Source organism: Mesitornis unicolor, unplaced genomic scaffold (assembly GCF_000695765.1).
Source record: "Mesitornis unicolor isolate BGI_N332 unplaced genomic scaffold, ASM69576v1 scaffold45395, whole genome shotgun sequence".
In the NCBI taxonomy this organism is placed as follows: Eukaryota; Metazoa; Chordata; class Aves; order Mesitornithiformes; family Mesitornithidae; genus Mesitornis; species Mesitornis unicolor.
Window position 1 is genome coordinate 5,913 of NW_010185650.1, and position 18,793 is coordinate 24,705.

The 18,793-nt window shown below is 48.7% G+C and overlaps 1 protein-coding gene across 1 annotated transcript; it reads left to right on the forward strand.

Annotated features, from left to right (window-relative positions):
- Positions 1 to 2,192: 2,192 nt before the first annotated feature.
- Positions 2,193 to 8,889, forward strand: FNDC5 (fibronectin type III domain containing 5; the record flags this gene model as incomplete). Its single annotated transcript, XM_010184908.1, has 5 exons — positions 2,193 to 2,308; positions 2,614 to 2,812; positions 4,259 to 4,351; positions 7,635 to 7,768; positions 8,537 to 8,889. Coding segments are annotated over 5 exons (584 nt in total), but the record flags the coding sequence as incomplete, so codon positions are not given.
- Positions 8,890 to 18,793: the final 9,904 nt, after the last annotated feature.

An 18,793-nucleotide genomic window follows, 5' to 3' on the forward strand; every position in this document is an offset into this window, starting at 1 on the left:
CAAAGTCACAGATCTCACTCGGGCACCAAGCAGGGTGTGCTGTGTGTCCCCTTTTCCCACCCCAAAGCTTTTCCCCATACTCTGCTCTCTGTTCCTCTGGGGTTAATTCATTCCTTTTTCAAACCTAAGCTGGGTAAATCAGTGGTAGCTCCTAAAAAACCTCCCTTAGCTCCTAAAAATACCTTGGAAACACAACCATGTCGGGATGTAACTGCACAGCTGTACTTTGAGAAGGGTGAAGTGCCCGGCTGCAGCTGGAGACTGTTTTGTCTCCCTCTCTCCACTCCGTCATGTCCTCCGCATGTTCTAGCGCATTCACCAGGCGTGACTCACAGCGTTCCCGGCTGCTGACCGACCCTTCCTAAAATTAGACCCCACTCTGGGTTTGCTGACGGGGGGAAGGTGAGCAGCCGCAGCCCCACGTCTCTTCCTCGTGTCACAGCCGGGACTGGAGCGCAGGCGGAGGAGGACGAGCTCTCTCCTCTGCTCTGCCCGTCCTTGGCCCCGCTGCCGCAGTGGAGGATGAGGATGATGGATGCTTCTGCTCTCTGATTGCTGCCTGGAGATCGCTGCTTCATTGCGTGAAGGCCATCCCCTGAGAGAGGAGAATGCTCTGAGTCGATGCTGACCTGATCATCTGCTCCAGAGAGGAAGAACTCCTTCCCCGGGGAGACCCTGGAGATCACTATTGCTTGCTGCTCCTCCTCCTGGAGTCCCATATTCACGTCAAGTCAGCCATGCACCTTTCAGTCACCTTTTTTGCTCAGCCCAGGTCCAAACAGCTTGTCCAGACATCAATTCCTACTGGTCTCACTGGTGTGTGTGGGTCTCCCATCTGCCAAAAAGGGGAGCTCTGGAGGGCAGGACTCCAGGGGTGATTTGGGGAGCAGAGAAAGGAATAAGCTCATCGCTCTTAAGTATAGAACAGCACTGACCTTCAACTGGGGAATTCTGTGCTCCCGTTATTTCCTCTGTTCCCGGGGGAACATTCACCAGGAGTGAAGTCAGTTGTGAGGAGACACTGACACTACCACTGGAATATTTTCAGCCACATTCAGACGGCTGGGCCTGACTATAAATCCCACAAGTGTTACTGGAGACGTGCACACATGCATCCTTCTTTTACCGGTGACCTCAGCCCCAGCCCCAGCAAGGCAATGTTGTGCAACGGCTACAAAGCAATAGCAGTATTATTCTTTGATAGGATTAAATAAACCTGACTCCTTCTGACACTACTGACCTCCTAGGGGCTGCTGGAGTCCTAGCAGTCTCGTTAGCCTTTGGGTTTGGGGCAAAAGCTGGAGATTGTGAATTAAATTTCACCAGAGGAGAGGGAGCAAGAGTCCAACCTGGACTGGAGGGACTGTGCCAAGCATACGAGGTAAAACTTTTCCCTGGAGATGCCAGGAAGGGCTTTGCAAATTGAGAAGGGGCTCGTGGTGAGGGTGTGCAGGAGCCCCGCTGGTCCAGCAGAGCCCAGCAGATCTGCCCTGCAGTTGAAAACTCGGCTGTGCTCTGGAGTCAGGAATAAACTGAACACGGAGCCTTAGGCTGCTGCTTTCACGGGCTGCCCTTTTCCCATCACAGCGGTCCAGCAGGGCTGCTGCAGCATGCTGGGTCCTGTTAGCTCTAAGCACACAGTCACTGCAAGCCCATAGTCACTGGGTGTCCTCCGACCATCCGAGAGACAGCCCATCAGCCGCAAAACATGTATAAAAAAATCTCCTGTCAAACTAACAGGGAAAAGCAAAAGAAACCCAGCCATTTACTACTCCTGAGTCTCAAACCTCCGGGGTGCTCATCAAAGCATTCAGTTTTCATACTCGCAAGGCAGATTTTGCATTTCCTCCCAGCTGTCACTGTCAGACCGTAATAGGAAACAACAGAGAAAACGTGGTGCGTGGCTGGGCAGGACGAGATGAATGAGCTGCTCGGGGGCTGCTGTGTTGTCAGAAGAAATTGTTTCCAAGGGTCAGATATTTCCCACACGTCTAACGCAACGCGTGTTCTCAGCAGAGATCTCCTAGACCCTCACGGGTAACTGAGACATGGAGAACCTGCAATTTCCAGGTCCTGTATCCAGAACCATGTACAAGAAGGACCCTTCCCCACTCCCTTCCCTGCCCTTGCTCTGCCTCCTGCCCGCGGCTGTGACTTTGCCTCTGTAAAGGCTCTGCTCTCCCTCCTTGCAGACAGCCCATCGGCTCCAGTAAATGTCACAGTCAAACACCTGAAAGCCAACTCAGCCGTTGTGACTTGGGATGTTCTGGAAGATGAAGTTGTCATTGGATTTGCAATTTCCCAGCAGGTACGGTGCCGACAGTTACCCAGTTTCGGTCACGTTCATCTTCACCCCAGGTCCTCTCAGTTTCCAAATTCTCTTGCTGCAGTTTAAGCCCATTTCTTCTCGTCCTGTCCCTCGTGGTCTGGGAAGGGGACTTGGCTTCCCGTCCTCTGTGCAGCAGCGCTTCACGTGTTGGTGGCTGCAGAGAGGAAAGGGTCCGACGGTCTCCGCGTCCGTGGTGGACAGGGCAGGAAGCAGTGGTCTTAGATGACAGCGGTGCACAAGGGAGGCCTCTCCACCACTCTGTGCTCTCCTCTCTCGGCTTCCAGAAGAAGGACGTGCGGATGCTGCGCTTCATCCAGGAGGTGAACACCACCACCCGCTCCTGTGCCCTCTGGGACCTAGAGGAGGACACTGAGTACATTGTGCATGTCCAGTCCATCAGCATCCAAGGCCAGAGCCCTGCCAGTGAGCCAGTCCTCTTCAAGACCCCCAGGGAAGCTGAGAAACTAGCCTCTAAAAATAAAGGCAAGTGTGGGTGAGTTCCTATGTGGCCCCTGGGACGCCCAGGCAGTGTAGGGCTCTCTGCAGAGAGGAAAGCAGGACCCTGTGCGATGAGAATCGCTGGGTTAAACACACACAGGGCCCTCTCACAGCCCCATGTGTACAAGCAGGATGCCCTGAGGGTGCCCAGCAGACAAGGCTGAGGGGTGTGCAAAGCCATAGGGTGATGCTGCCCTGTTGGCTGCTCATTTCTCACATTTCAGATGAGGTTTAGGTGAGGAGGAGAAGGTTTCCAGCCCCGGAGCAGTGTGTCCAGCATCCTTGCAAGTGGAGAATGTCAGGGGAAATTCCTGAGCAGCCAGTGAAGTCGGGTGGAAGCAGACCCCTGGATGGCACTGGGCACAACTTCTGTGCTCAAGGGGCACCCAGGGGGATTTGCTGAACCTCCTGTGCTTGGATTCCAGGACAGTAAGGGAAAAAATACCCAAAGCCTCCAACTTTTCCTATGTTTCAAATATGACTGCCAAATCACAGAATCACAGAAAGCTGGGGTTGGAAAGGACCTCTTGAGATCTCCCAGTCCAAACCCCTGCTCAAGCAGGGTGAACCAGATCGGATCCAGTTGGGCTTTGAATATCTCCATGGAGGAAATCAGGCACTTCCTCACTGGCAACTCTTATTCCTCTTAAGCCAAACCAGATTATTGAGGGGTTTCTGTCAGCAAGAACCTCTGCTTTGTGAGGCCTGGGGAGTACAGGGGTCTGGGATGTAAAGGATTACTCCCGGCCTACTGAGGACCCAGCCAGTTGCAGAGCTTTTGGCCATGGTTCCTAGGATGTTTTGAGTTCTTGACTCTTTCTGCTAAAATGATTTGGTGTCTGTAAATACCGAATTGCTGTTCATCTGAAAGCACTAAGAGGAGCACTGCTTCCCTCCCTGGAGGCCTGTACTGTAATCTTCTTAGTGCTTTGAAGCCAAGGAGGTGCATTACGCCCTGCAAAAAGGCTCCGCTCATTTCTGAATCCCATGGCTCCACTGAAAAATATCACGCCAGGCTCCACACTCCTGAGCAGGCAGAGGAACCGCTGAAGCATGCAAGGCTTCGTGACACGCACAGACGGCACTAACAGAGCCCAGAGGCAGAGCAGAGCGGGCCGCCACGGGGCCAGGCAATGTGGACTCACCCCGTGGCAGCTCCTCTGCGGTAAGGGCCCGGTGGTCCCATCTCCCTGCTCCTCCTGTGCCCCATCTCCTGCAGGTTGTCAGGGGCGGTTGCTGCGGAGCAGGTGATGCTCTGCAAGTTGAAAGCACAGCTCCTGCTGCTGGCACGACTGAGGGGCGAGGATGCTTTCCCTGCTAGCTGTGACCCCGATGCACTGATGATTTGAGTCCTGGGTGCTGTTAAACCAGTGTTTAGCACAGCCCAAGCCGTGTGGTTGGGTTTCACGATCTCTCTTTCCCCTTGTGCAGATGAGGTGACAATGAAGGAGATGGAGAAGAAAAACCAACAGCTGCGAGCGGGGGAAATTCTCATCATTGTTGTGGTGTTGTTTATGTGGGCAGGTCAGTTCAACCCTTCTGTCAAAAGCATGCAACATCCCCAGGGCCTGCTGGCTGGCTTGGTTTGCATGTGTAGTCACGCCAGACCTGAAAAGAACCCCATGCTCCCATGAAAAGTACTGCATATGCAGCTGTAAGGGCACCTCAGTGCCCTCTGCAGCATCACGAGTGGGGCAGTGCCAAAAGCAGGTGAATCGGTGGCCTGAGCTGGGCCAGCAGGAAGCAGATAATGGACTTGAGGAACCCAATTCCTCCATGGCTAATCCTGTGATCTCAATTTTTCCAGAATACACTGATGGTAATGCCCCCAGCCATCCAAGAGGCTGCCTCGAGCCCTTCCAATGCTGCAGGTCACTGTAATTATCCGGCTATTATATGACTCCAACTCTCATGCAGAACAGAAATTCAAGAGTCTCCCATTCAACACCCACTCTTATATGTACACTAAAACCCACTTCAACAGCAATTAAAATAATGAGAGCGCTGAAAGAACAAACGGCCCCAAACATCAAAACACCAATAAACCCAGATCCTGTCAACATACAAAGAATAGCATTTAATAGGAAGAGGAGGGACATTAGCAGAAACATATTAACCAGCATGAAGGAAAAGTCTATGTGAATTTGGGGCGGTGGGAGGGAGAAGGATCAGCATTAGCTGAAAGCTGCTATCCAAAAAGGTGCTTTGGAGCCAGATTCTTGGCAGTCATTGGAAATTCCGCCCTAGTCCTCCTTGCACCTTGCAGCCACTAATCCTTTTAATCCAGACTACGAGACAGCTATGTAATACATGATTTTATAAGCAAGATCACATCCCCAGCTAGAGCTGAGAACACCCAGTGCTGTGGAAGGTGCAGTAAAATCATCCCAGGGCCGCTTTGCTGTGGGTGCGACGGGCATAGCTGGGCACATATGTTAACACAGCCTCAAACACTGCCAGGTAAATGTGAAGATCCCTCCCTGTGACCTTCTGTAATATTTACAAATAGATAAATTAAATTTTAGATCTTTGCCAAGAGTTTTCCAACATGAGTTTGGGATCACTTTTCAATAGAGCTTACAGCAAATTGCCCTTGGGAGAGATCTGGCTCCTATGGTTTACGCTAGCAAATAGGGAGAGGAAAATGCTCTGACTCCTGCTCCATCAGCCGAGCACGTCTGAAGTGGCTGCAGCCAGCCCTTCAGCTTGCTCAGTCTGGAAATTACATGCATGAGTTAATGGGAAATAAAGTTTGCACGTTTGTTTTCTATTTCGAGCCCCAGCCTCCCCTGGCTGCCGTCAGCTGCTGCTCCGGCTGCAACCTAAAACATTCATGAAGCAACATTTGCTCCCCGCAGAGCATGGGGCCCAAGGGGGATGGGTTCAGGTGATCCGAGGAAAGTGGCAGGAGGGGAAATCAGCATTCCAGCAAATCCATGAGCCATAAAAGACAACCTTTGCCGCTCGTATTTAGTCCTCTTGTCCCAGTCAAACCACTTCTCCACGCACAGAGAGTGTAAATGGTTGCACAGAGAATTGTCCTGACGGTATCGAGTGGCTGCTGACTGACAACTTGTCATTTCAGCCCTGAGCAAAACGTTGTGTCCTTTAAAGACGGTGTCTGTCAGCTCTGCTGCTGGAAACCGAAGCAATCCCGAACTGATAGGGGCCGCACCAGTTCACTGCAACCGAGGGTTTAACCATTTATACCAGGTTGTGCTGAGGTGAGAGGCCTCCAGGGAGAGACGTGAAGAGGAAACCACTCACTGACCTGAGGGGCTGGAGGATTAATGATGTCCTCTGCAGTTCTGCAGGGCTTCTTACAAGTGAATCCAGGTGGCACAGAATCAGATCCACGTATTTTTGCCCTGAGTTTCTCATGCATTATTTGCATTTCCAGAGACTGGACAGCAATTATTGCTAAAGATGATAACCCAACGAGAGCCTAAACGAAACGAAAATGTTTCCAAAACCTCTAGTCCATGATCTTTTCAGCATTAACGTCAAGTTTTAGTTGTTCCAATTTAAATGCCCTGCCAGTAAAAACAATCATGAATAATTACATGAAGCGACTGAACAACTGATTCATCTCCCACTATTCTAATCTAAAACTCAGATCAGCGTCAGAACAAAGAATTTGCCAATACCACAGTTTCCCTTCTAGACAGATGACAGCTTTAAAAAGGAAAGTGTGTGTGTGAGGGGAAATCTCATGGGTTCTTTGCAAAGTCTCCATATGTAAAAACCTCTTTCCTGCTTTTAACCTGGCCTGGCCATAACCTCAATATAAGATGAGGTTTTAGTAAATGCAAAGGGGAACCGGTCTGTGCCCAGGGCTCTGAACTGAGGCCCAAGCTCTGTCTGTATTCCTGGTATTCACAGCACTTTGCCTCTTTGTGCCTCAGTTTTACCATCAGAAATCACAGAAGAGGTGCCTGTGCCAGATGTTAACCTATTCTCCTAGGATCAGCTATTTGCTCACACACGCAAGACAGAATTGGGACCGCTGTGTTTATCAGTAACACCCGGGGGCAGCTGCCGTGACACCACCTCACTTCATGAAGCAGTTTGTGACGACCTGGTGAAAGCGTCACCTGTGCTTTGCTATTAGAGGAGCTGGAATATTATTCAGTAAGAGAGAAGCAGCATCTGCCTGGGTCTACTTAACCCCTGCCTTTGGAGAAGTTATCTGGTCAAAAATGTCACCCACAAGCTTCCGAGGAGGACATCTGCAGTCGTCTTACGCGTCATGGCTGCCCCTGCTTTCCTCTTCATGTGCCTGCGTGTGTGGGAGGAAATTTCCACCGGCAGCGTTTGCTGCCGTCACTGTTGCGCATTTGCAGATGTTGCCCTGCTGCTCAAAAGGCCCTGGTTTGTACCACACGCAGGCAGGTACCGTACCTGCCTCCTCTGCCAGCCCCAGCTCCTCCTCTTCACCCCAGAGCAGAAAGATCAGAGGAAACGTTTGCACTAACCAGAAATTCCAGCAGCTCCTCTGGTTGCAAAGCAAAGATCCCATTTAACCGCACGGTTCATATCGATCTCTATCCAAACGTAGGGTTTAAAACACTTGTCCCATTTAATCACAGAGAAGTTGGATTATAATTAATCTATCCTTCTGCCTAACTAGTTTGGTATGGAGAAGGAAAGAGCCAGAGGGCTGTGTTAGAAAATGATCCTTGGGAGTGATTGTGAATGCTGCTGGGATCAATACCAGAAGGCACAAAGGCAGGCAAGGGATCTGTGATCTCTGCAGGCTCCAGGGGCTGAGCTCATTTGTGTGATCGCTAATGCTTTTTCCCGTTAGGGGTGATCGCCCTGTTTTGCAGACAGTACGACATCATCAAAGATAACGAGCCAAATAACAGCAAGGAGAAAGTCAAGAGCGCCTCGGAGAACAGCACTCCCGAGCACCAGAGCGGAGGGCTCCTCCGCAGCAAGGTGAGATGCTGCCGGCACGCAGCGGGGACAGGGCAGACAATCAACTTCCAGCTGGGCCCCAGCTAAATTGCCCAAAAAGCAGCCTCTGTTACAAGCATCCTCACCCCAGCATCCTCCCTTCCAGCTGGGATGCGGAAAGGAAACACCCCACACCCATGCACGCTTCATTAGTGGTCTGAGCCCCCCAGGCGCATGAGGACACCAGCACTTCACTCCCACTCCTGGATTAGCCCGAATGCCCATCGCTAAAGCAGATTTTAATCCGTATTTCTGAAATATCTGAACATCTCTGGGAGAAAAACGCACTGAGCAATGCTGCAGCCTCTGAGCTGCTTGGGTCTTGCTCTTGCAATCAGCTGAAGAGCTGATCAGCAGGAGCATGGCTGATGATACACGTGATGTTAAGGTTATGCCTTATGCATAATGTCAGCAGACTCGAGCCTATAATTTATAGCAACTTGTTTCAATCAATGTAACTTTCTTGTGTTTCTATTCACAACCTTCCCTCTGGCTCTTCCCCACCGCTTCACATTTACTTTTTATTTGAAATAGCCCACTAATTCATGCTCATTCAGAAGCAGACAGTGACAAACCACGCCACCCTAAAGCCTCCACTCTGCCCCTTTTTCAGTATCCCGAGAGGATGGCAATGAGAACTTTTACAGAAACAAAACCTGACCAGCACACTGCACTCCGATGTGGGTTTTTTCCCCTCTCTAGCGATTCCTATACATCTTTTCTTCCTTTGTCTCCTTTTTTCTCTTCTAGTTTCCAAAAAACAAGCCCTCAGTGAACATCATTGAAGCGTGACAGTCTGCCGTCTGATCGATGGACTCCATTCCTCACCCTCACTTTCTGCCTCTGAGCCTTGACGACTGGGGAGGTGAAATATTGTCGGAGCAATTTGGAAGGAGCCCGAGCGATTGTCACTTGCTGGCATCCGCCTCCTCGTCTGTGTTCTGCAAAACATCTGGCCAGAAAGAAAAACCCTGCAAACCCAGACAAACAACCCAGACAAACGACAAAGATGGGAAAGCATCAGTGAGAAAGCTGCTGCTGGTGATCCTGCACCGGACTCGTGAATCACCTGGGCCGGAGCAACTTCTCACGCACTCCTCTCCACCCTCGCACTCCATCTTCTGGAACAATTTTCCTGTCTCTGGCAATGTACAAGGTTTTGTTGTATCTTTATTTTGTCTCACTGTCACTACATCTTGACAGTATTAAGGTGAGCTCAGGCATCAGTCACTGTCACTCCTCTCCGAGCAAGAAAGGAGGAAAGCTCATCGCAGACACAGCCAGCAACCAGATTTTGGGTGCTGCGTGCTCTCGGCTTGCTTTGTTCCATTGATGTGTGCTGTGTAACACGCCTTGCAGGTGGGTTTTTAAATCGAAAAAAGGCATACCCCAGTTTCCATCCCCACTGCGAGAACCTCCCTGGTCGTTCTCCAGTTAGGCTGGGGCACGTCTCACCGCTGCTGTCTCTCCTATCTCGCACTGGTGCTCTTCATCTCAGATAATCGGGGCACGCCGAGCACTGAGGCACAGACCAATATGAGGGGACACCAGAAGCCATTCTTTAACTTCCAGGAGAATTTCAACCATTTTCTTCATGGTGTTTTCAGCTGGGCCTGAGTCCACCACCAGTGTGATTAAAGGTCCGTAAAAATGTAGCCAGTCAGCAAAAAAAAAAGAAGATTAAAAAAAGAAAAAAAACTCACGATACAGGTTGCTATGCAAGGTCTCCGGTGGCAATTGCTATTTACTGCGAAAGGCTCTTGCCTAAGGGACCTGTTTCTGAGGGCTTAAGTTCTTCAAATGCTTCTTTTGGTAGGGTTCCTGTGGGAAGGTCTGGTTCTCCTTACACGTCCCGCCTGCACTATTTCTGTGACGTTGTAATGCCAGATACCTGCTGGGGTCCTCCAGAAAAAAGGAGGACGATGAATGGGAAAGGGGCTGGGGTTCTCCTCTCTCTTATGATGTGCTTGATGTTTGCAAGCTGACAGGATCCCTGGAAATGCTGGTGCTCTGGAAGTTGGTAGATGCAAGTCCATCACATGGAAAAAGATTTACTCTTTGTAGTGTGCCATGGGGTATCTGTATTTATTTAATTACTCCACAAGACCACTCCATATGCACTAGGGGATAAGGCAAGGTCCTACTTGTTCCATCAAACACCGCGGCAGGTTGGCCTGAGCAGGATTTGGATCTCATTATAACAAACCTGCACTCGGATGAGCCTGGGTGAAAAGTCCCAGTGAAGCAAGAGGCTGGCAGGAACAGAGCTCTGCCACCTCTCCTCTTCCGCTGTCACCAGCCTTTCCAAAATTTGGGAGGAAGGCACTGGGAAGTCTGCTTGCAGACGTGCGGGTGAACACGCAAGGGCTCCCCTTGTGCCGGTGTCTGAAGGCAGGCCAACCCCACAGGTCTCTTCAGTGGATCCTTTGCCAGAACATACTCCTCCATCACCAAGAGGGAGAGGTCAACACCTCTGATACAGACAGAGCAATAAACATTTTATAATGTACAATAAAAGATTAAAGGCATCTCTTGTGTCCTTGTAACATCTGAATTCAGTAATATTTCATCTTTGCCTGCTTCGAGCAGCACACACACACCAGAACAGGGATTTTCACTGTGTTTCCCAGGGACTACTGCACAAAATGTTTTCTCAGTGTAGAAAAGCAGGAAGGTTCAACACAGTTCACCCTGGTTGCAGAACGAGGGGAAAAACCACTCGCAATATAAATAGCACCACAGCCATACCTAGCAAGATTCTTCAGACGTGTCTGTTATCTCCTAAGCAAGAAATGGCATTTGGAATCCAGACCCCTCCAAAGGGAGATTTAGGACAGATGGTACAGCATGTGCAAAACGATAAGGGAGATGCTCTCTCATAATCCTAGAGCAGACAGCCAAGCTAGCAGCCCGCAGAAGCCTGCTAGGGAGGAAATTCAGCCTGGTAATTTGGCAGGTCTGGGGGCAGGGGGTTATGTGCCTGTTTTTAAAGACAGTTGTCCCTGGGAATGCAGACCATAGCCCCTTTTTTACAGTAACTGGTGCTGTTTGCTAGTGACAGGTTTAAATTCCTTCTTTCCTAACAGAGATGTGCTCACTCCTTGTTTGGGAGAAAAGAATTAAGATGTAAAGCACCAGCGTTCACTCAGACTTGAGTATTCACACCGTGATGTGGCAGAGGGATATCGTTGTGTTCCATAACTGCAGGCTTTAAAGGTAAGGCAATCGTGCTATTAGAGAGGAGAAACAAATGTAGGCTGGCAGCAACGCAGCTCATCAGAGAGCTCCAATTCAAGTGATTCTCTTTAAGGAAATGTTTCCAGCAACTCTGAATTGATGTGGTAAATCTACAATTGAGGAAAAGGAGTTTCCCATTATAAGAGAAGAAAATGACTTAAGATCCTTCTTTTCTGAAGGTATAAGCATCCAAGCTTTAACTGCTCCTTCGGTATCAGCTTCCACTTTGACCCATGAGAGTCAGAAACCCTCCAGGCCAGTGTGACTTCAAGCCTCAGCCCATCTTTAGATGAGACACCTCACTCTCCTCAACATCTGCAAAAGATACTCCCGGGGTGTTTTACACTCACTAAAGGGAAGATAAATTAAAATAAACCCAGGAGAGCACTGAGGAAAGTCACGTTGGGCCACAGAAGAACGCACCCCGAAGGCCACCCACACTCCCCACATGGTTTTGCCTGACTGCCGATTTTGCCTGGTTTTGGGAAGCAGGGGCTGGGATAGGGAGCTTTCAGTGAATACTAAAAAGCAGCAAGTGGGAGTGGGCTGGCACGACGGGGAGCCCAGAGAGCCCTGCAAAAACCCATTCCCCATTGATCTCCAAAAAGCAAAGCAAAGCAGCCCCCGAGGACAAATGGTTTCCACGACCCAACTGAGCAGAGACCATGGGCACAGTGAGGAGCAAGAAGCCGAAAACAGAACCCATTGCCAATATCCGCAGTGCGTGCTCGAAGTTAAGCACCACTTGCCTTCATCCTTTCAAGCACGGTAATATTATGCCTACAAGCACAATTTAGCCAATATATTCCTCCCCCACGAGTTTAGTAAAGCGGAGCGGCGGGAGGCGGTGTGGAGCAAACAATCCTGCACAGCACGGCCTCCCGCTCACAACACAGCACCATGCGCTTCGCACCACCTCCTTCTGTACAACAAGCAGCAGCACAAGCTCTGCTCTCCGTCTCCTCGGAGGAAAATGAGAACATGAGGCATTTTATTCCCTGACAGTTCAATAGGAAACACCTACACGCCGGAAAGTGTTAGTATAATCTCAGCTGGTAATGACTTTCTGGAGGAGATGTAAATGGAGAGGAACAGACTGCTAATGCCGGTATTTGCCAAAGACACGAAAGGTTACATCACTCAAAAGCGTACGCCACAGCTGCACGCCCATTTTGCTGATAAAAATATGGCAATTCATTGACTGAGTAGTCAGACTTCTCTTCCCGAGGAGAGAGTCGAAGATTATACCATATGTTATACCAAATGTAATTTCCCCAGCTTTGCAGCAAAGCTTCCTTAACGACGTGTAATGAGCTATTACGGCCCAGTCTGGAAGCAGAAGCCTCGCTGACCAAATTCAATCAGCTTTCTAGCGTTTGTTCAAAAGCTGTATGACCAACACGCTTGTTATGCTAAAATATCTTCTGTTTCTTCCACAAATGCGGTGTCTATTAAATCAGCTGATGACCTTATAGATTAAAATGATTAAGTTCCTACTTGTTAGTGCTTTAGCCCACACGTCTCGAGGAAAGCGAGCGGGATTCTCTTTCAGCTCATGCCTCCGCATCAATTTTGTTTAACGAAGTTCCAAATGAAGAATCTTTATTATTAGTGACAGAGCCAGGAAAGACACAGCTTGAATTTTCGATCCCAGATGGAGTCAGCAAAGTTGGCAGCCAGAAAAGCCATCTCTTTGCTTGCAATCTGAACGCATCGGATGCGGAGTCGTTGAGTGGCAATAATGACACAGCCCCACGATGCCATTTGACACCCTCCAGCACATCGGTGTCCTTTTTAGCTGACAAAAAAAACCCCACATTTAGTGCCACCAACTGCTAAATATAACCTATTTCTATCACCCAGACCTGTTTCGCAGAGGATGCAACCAGCATAGCACTAGAAATACACTCAAAGGGAGAATACGATCAGCTTCCACTACTGTGTTATGTTTCAGGAGAAAATTTCTTCCTTCCGTTTACAATTACCTTACAGGACAGAAGCAGGGAAGAGCTGGTTTGCTTTTGAGAGGACGGCAGGAAAAGCCACGCAGCAGTTTTAATTTCAGCCTCGTTGCTTTCTAGCTGCTGTAGTTGGAGCGCAACACATCGATGAATGTTATTACATTTTTAATTGTAAGACATTTCATCGCAGAGCTCGCGCAGGGCTTGCACAAAGCGGTCTCTTCCAGTCTTAGCTGATTTTGTTGGATTTTACCACAGCAAAAAAAAAATCACCAACAGAGCCCTTGGCTACACTCTAGCAGCAAACATGCAGTGTGTCCTTCCACAAAGGCTTAATACACAACCTCTCCCTCTCCTTTGCAATATCTCTACCATTCAGGACGTATCAATCACGGTTGCAATGTCAAAGAATGAAATCTTCACCACCAAGGCTGCCCAGAAGCCTGAAGCCTTTACAAAGTGTGTTGCTCCATGGCAGTGTTCATTCACGTGAGATTTACATTCACAGAGCCCGCAAAACACTGGTTTAGGAGGAGGTACCTGCTTCTGCCCGAGATCCTCCAGCCCAGGGAAGCTGTCTCAGACACAGCACATTGTCTTCTCGCTGTCATGGTAAGGTGCTGCCTGCTTGGAGTAATTTCAGTTTCCCAGCATGGCTGAACTGGCAACAGAAAGCCTGCTTGAAGAGAAGGCTAATACAGAAAACATCCTGACTGCTATGCGTCACTTAATCTCATAAAGAGATGGATAACAAAATAAGACAGCCAGCATGGGAATCTCTGAGCGCAGAAAAGGCAGCATCTCGGCACGCACAGCAAAGGGAGCAGATTGCCTGTGGTGTTCCTGCTCCGTTTTATCATCGCCGATCAGCAGCGCCCATCGATCACGGGTTGAGGCAGAGCTTCGCTACCCCAGCAGCGACTGCAGCAGCTGCCGCCAGCCCCGCATTACTCCTGGACCTTCAGAGAGTCAGTCTGTTAGCACTTTAATAGAAGATAAACCCTCCAGCAGGAGAGTCAGTCTGCTCCTGCAAGAGGAGGGCGAAAATAGGCTCTGCAGTCAGGCTTCTGCTATCCCCACTGCCTTCTTAAAATGCCCAGAACAAGGGGGTTTGAAGCAAATCTTCTTCTTTATTAAGTGTGTTAGGAGGAGGTGGACTTTATAGATACATCAACCTGGGCAGCACGTGAAACAGCCCTCAGGACCACAAGTAAATGATTTCTTTTTTCAAAAATGTCTCTTCGGTTTAATACGTGGGATTCACTGGTTTAAAAGACAACAGCCACCATGTGCTGATAACCCCCACACTGCTACCACGGCTGCCAAGGGATGTCACCTTCACTTGCTGTGCGAGGCTCTGAGCAAAATTTGCAGTGGTAGAAGTCACGTAAGAGGCTATGCTGGCATTAAGAACATGCTGCTAACTGGAGAAGATCAGTTACTGACACAAAGGCCTAGCACTGGGCATGCACCATCCATGGACAGCCCATAAAAAGATATCCCCCAGCCCACAAAAAGACATCCCCCAGCCCACAAAATCGCGGTATTATGGATTGCTTTGATAATGGGGGTGGTATTATCTAGGAGTCAGTGCAGTCAGGCAATACCAGGCTCTGTTCCAAGCTTCACTGCTTATCCTTTGGACAAATGTCTTCGATTCTGTGTGCCTCAGTCACTGCACATCCAGGACAGGGACAAAACCTTGCCCGCTTTTTAAAGCCACTGTCCTGCCACAAAATACAAAACAACCAGTAAGTCCAACCTCGCTGTAATGTTTGCCCTTCTGCTCACTCAGAGCAGGTACTGGGAAAGGCCACTTCCCTGGAATATTGCCCTTGAAGTCCACTGTTTGAAGGTGCTCTCAGACAGAACAGGGTGTCCTTGCCCAGTCCAAACTCAAAGGTTTTTCCGCCCTGCCACTGCAATCATGTGATGGATGTGAATCACGGTTCTGCGCAATACTTCTTCCTTTCCAGGGAACACAGAGTCACTTGAGCAAACCCAGGTCTCCTTCATAAACTGCAATATCAGCTTTAATTTGCCCAAAAAAATAACTTCTTGTCAAAAAAAAAAGAAAAAAGCTACTTCTATAAGGTATTTCAGATGTTTTATTGAAAAATCCATGGTTTTGAGCTGTATTGTTTCGGAGGGTGGCACTCCAGAACAGGTAACAAAAGGCAAACTCTTACCCTGTCTGCAGTAAGCTGATGCAAGATGTGTGTGAGACTCTCATTTAGAAACCAAGAGCGCTGATTGTCTCAGCAAAAGGACCTGCAAACCAAAGCCGTGTGGGTTTGCCACTGAAGAAGCCCCAGGACCAGCCATGTAGGCGAGGGAGTATCACACCCTGCCAGGAGCAGCCCACTCCTCCCACCACGGCCCTCACTGTAAACCTCCTTGCAATCTGCTTATCAGTTCCTACCCCATCCCCTGCTCCAAACCCCATCTCACATCCCTCTTGAATGTAGGGATTGTAGGCGGATTTCATTTGCTTTGAAGTGAAATCTCCCTCCCTAGGCTCAGCCATTCCTCCTTTATGTCAGCGCAGCCCAAGTCCCGTACCTTCCCTGCACGCTTTCCAGTCAAGCAGAATGAGTTTGGGCAGGTAAGAACTGTTTCAAGATTAAAGGGGTTTTTTTTTCCTCAACCAGCTCAGTACCAATCGACAGATCAGGCTCTTTCAAGGCAGAGTCTGCTAGCACAGCACTCATTTGTATTTCACAGATTTGCTTCTCCATATGTTCCCTTATGCTATTCTCCCTTTCCACCACCTTAAACCTGGGGCGTCTGTTTTTTAAAGATATTGATCTTTGTTATTACACTAAGACCAGATGTCTGTGACTTGTTATAAGGTATTTCCTTCTCCTCCTCTCCCTTTGATCCAAGAAGGAGCCAAGAAAATAATTTATCAGGTTTCTCCCGGGTTGTAAGAAGTCAGATAAAATTGCTAAACAACATAAACCTCTACCAAGCAAACCAAGCTTCAAGGAGAGCTCCTGGTGGAGTCGTGCCAGCAGAAAGCGGTGGTTGGAGGTCAGACAGGAGCCAGGTCAGCTTCCCAGGTACCCAGGGGTGCTTGACTCTGCTGATCCAGCCCCAAATAACAAGAGAACACGTGTCCGAGCAGCGGGTGCTGCAAGCACCATCCCATATGCACAACTGCAGTGTTACTGACCTGTGAAAGCAGATGTGAAGCAGAGATGCTTGGGTGGAAACCAAGAGAAGGCAACTTTTAGAGAGGGAAATGCTTTTTCTGTTAAGTTTGTCCTTCCCCTGCCCATTTAAAAATAGGCCTATGCAGCTATGGAGACTGCTGAGGACAGGACCAGGCAGTAGAGTGCTCACACTTGGTGCCAGGAGTCACGGTTATCAAAGCAGGAGCCTCATTACTCCGGGAGACTGATACAGAACCAAGCAGAATTGGCGAGGAGGATCTCATCAAGAAGGATCCGATTCTATTTACTGTTGAATAAAGGGCAATAATGAAGTGTGAATGCTAACAAATGGTCAGCTGGCAGAAATCTTTTGTGGTCAATTATCAGTTTCAGCCACCCATTTCCAAGCAGATGTTCAAATCACATCTCATTTTTACATCTGCTACAACGCAGCCACGGCGACATTTAGATTCCTATGGGAAGCTGCAAATAAATTTGTCTATTCAGATGGAATATCCTCCAGAAACTAAAATGAGAGGGCAAACAAACAGAACCACGGGGTATCTCCCAACTCACTTGAGATGTCTAGATGGGAAAGGTTTATCATATAAAAGGATTTCTTGCAATTAGCTGATGCTCAAAGATTGCACATGTGGTAGCCAATGCAACACACTCGCCCAACACAGATAAAAGGAAATTGTATTTATAGAGAACCTGCAGGATACCACGCACATAGGTGAAAAGATAACTGTAGCCAGCCTGTAAATTCACCCAGACAACATAGGAGCAAGAGACAGGATACAAAGAAGAGCAGACAGATCGTGTTTGGACAGCAAAGTCAAACACTACCATAAGACAAACGCCAGGAGATTTGCAATACAAAACAGAGTTAAAGATTTGTAGAAGCAATTTATTAGTTACTGCTTCCCAAAGGGAATTCCCTTGCTGGCTCTGAAACCTGCTAATTTTCCTTTAGGAATTTCTCGGGATCATTCTGCATTTCGCATCTCCCACGCAAATGATACAGAAGACACTGTCACAGCTGCAGGTGCTCAGAAGAACCATCCAGGGTCAGAGTCAGCCCGCTGAGAAGGGTTTCCTGTGGCAACTGGGAAAGCCCACGCTGTCTGTCGGGCTGAATTCCAAGCCTACAGCTATTTGAAATAAGAGAGGTTTGCACTAATAAGAAAATCAAATTGCGTGCATCGCAGACAATGTTCTTCCCCAGCAAAACAGAGCTCTGCTTCACTCACTAGTCTCGTTCATTTGGAGCTCCTGCCTGATTTTCTGTGACTCAGAACATACGTCTTGCATTTTTAATTTGAAACGAAGAGAAAACAGGCCATTTTAGCTTTCCTTGCATAGTCCCCTTTGCATTACTGATGCTGTATTCATACGCTGGAAAGCAGCCCTGTGGCTATGCAGCTGTTCGTGCTGCCCAGATAAGTGCAGGCTCCATGCAAAGAGCCACAGAACTGTCAGTTCCCTCTGACTCTCAAGAAACGACAATTATCACACCCATGAACACTCAGAATAGCCACAGTGGGAGGCCACCTCTGGAAGCTCCCAGAACACTCTCTGCCCTTCAGAGCATCCCAGTTCTGCCCATCAGATACTGCTCTTCAGCTGATATCCACACCTGCTCTGCGCAGACACCATCCTTTAAACCTCCGAAGCTGGGAGCTCTTGGATGGCACCCTTGAGAGGGGCAATGTGTAGAAAGTGACAACAGTAAATCCAAATCTCAGCACTTAAAACTAAAGATTTCCTAAATCTGGGTTCATAGTCGTGGACTGACAGGAACAAGTTACCTCCCAGCACAAGAAGCCAGAGCTCAGCTTTGCTCTTTCTAGGTAATGTGGGCCTGTTTTGGAAGCTGCCCTGATTTACCACAGCAAATCCCCTGTGTAATGTGTCCCAAGTATCCCAAACTACAAAACTCATCTGAACCAGCCCTGGAACAAGACTGATTGCTGTAGGGGAACTCTGTGCAGCACTAGCAAGTGTAGCAGGCACCTTTTACTTCTCTCTGAAAAACAAGTGCATCCAAAACATCAAAGACTACAAGTTCAATGAGCCAGGCCTCCTGCCAGGACCTGTCCTCCACTTCACCCTCCCCACCACTACAGCCCTAACCCATCCCAGCCGGGGGTTACCTGATGTAGAAGCTACCATTTTCTTCATACAGATGCACATGCTCTGGATAGAAATGTTTCTTGTGGTCAAGGTCTGCCTCTGAAATGCCCATCTGTTGAACCAGTCTTTAAAATAAAAGAGAGTGTTAATATTTTTTTAGACAATTTATCAATTAGGTTACAAAAGACGGAGAGGACAAAGTGTGCTGTAGAACTATTACAGACGTGAACTTCTTGTAGCACTGCTCTACAATTGCAAAAATAAAAGTATTTAGTCTAATAAAGCTGCAAAGAAAACATCCTGAGGGCAAAGCAGGACAGAGTGAAGCAGCAAATCACTGTCCTGATTAACAAGCCAGGAACCTGCAGCGAGCACTCAAAAGCAGCAGATTTTTCACATCACTCAAGGCCACGCTGGGAACGGCAATGCAGAGAACATCTGAGTGCAGCAGATCTGCAGCAGCCACAGGGAAGAACCAAACTGACAACTCCAGGCCCAGGAGCACTGGAGAGGAGGAC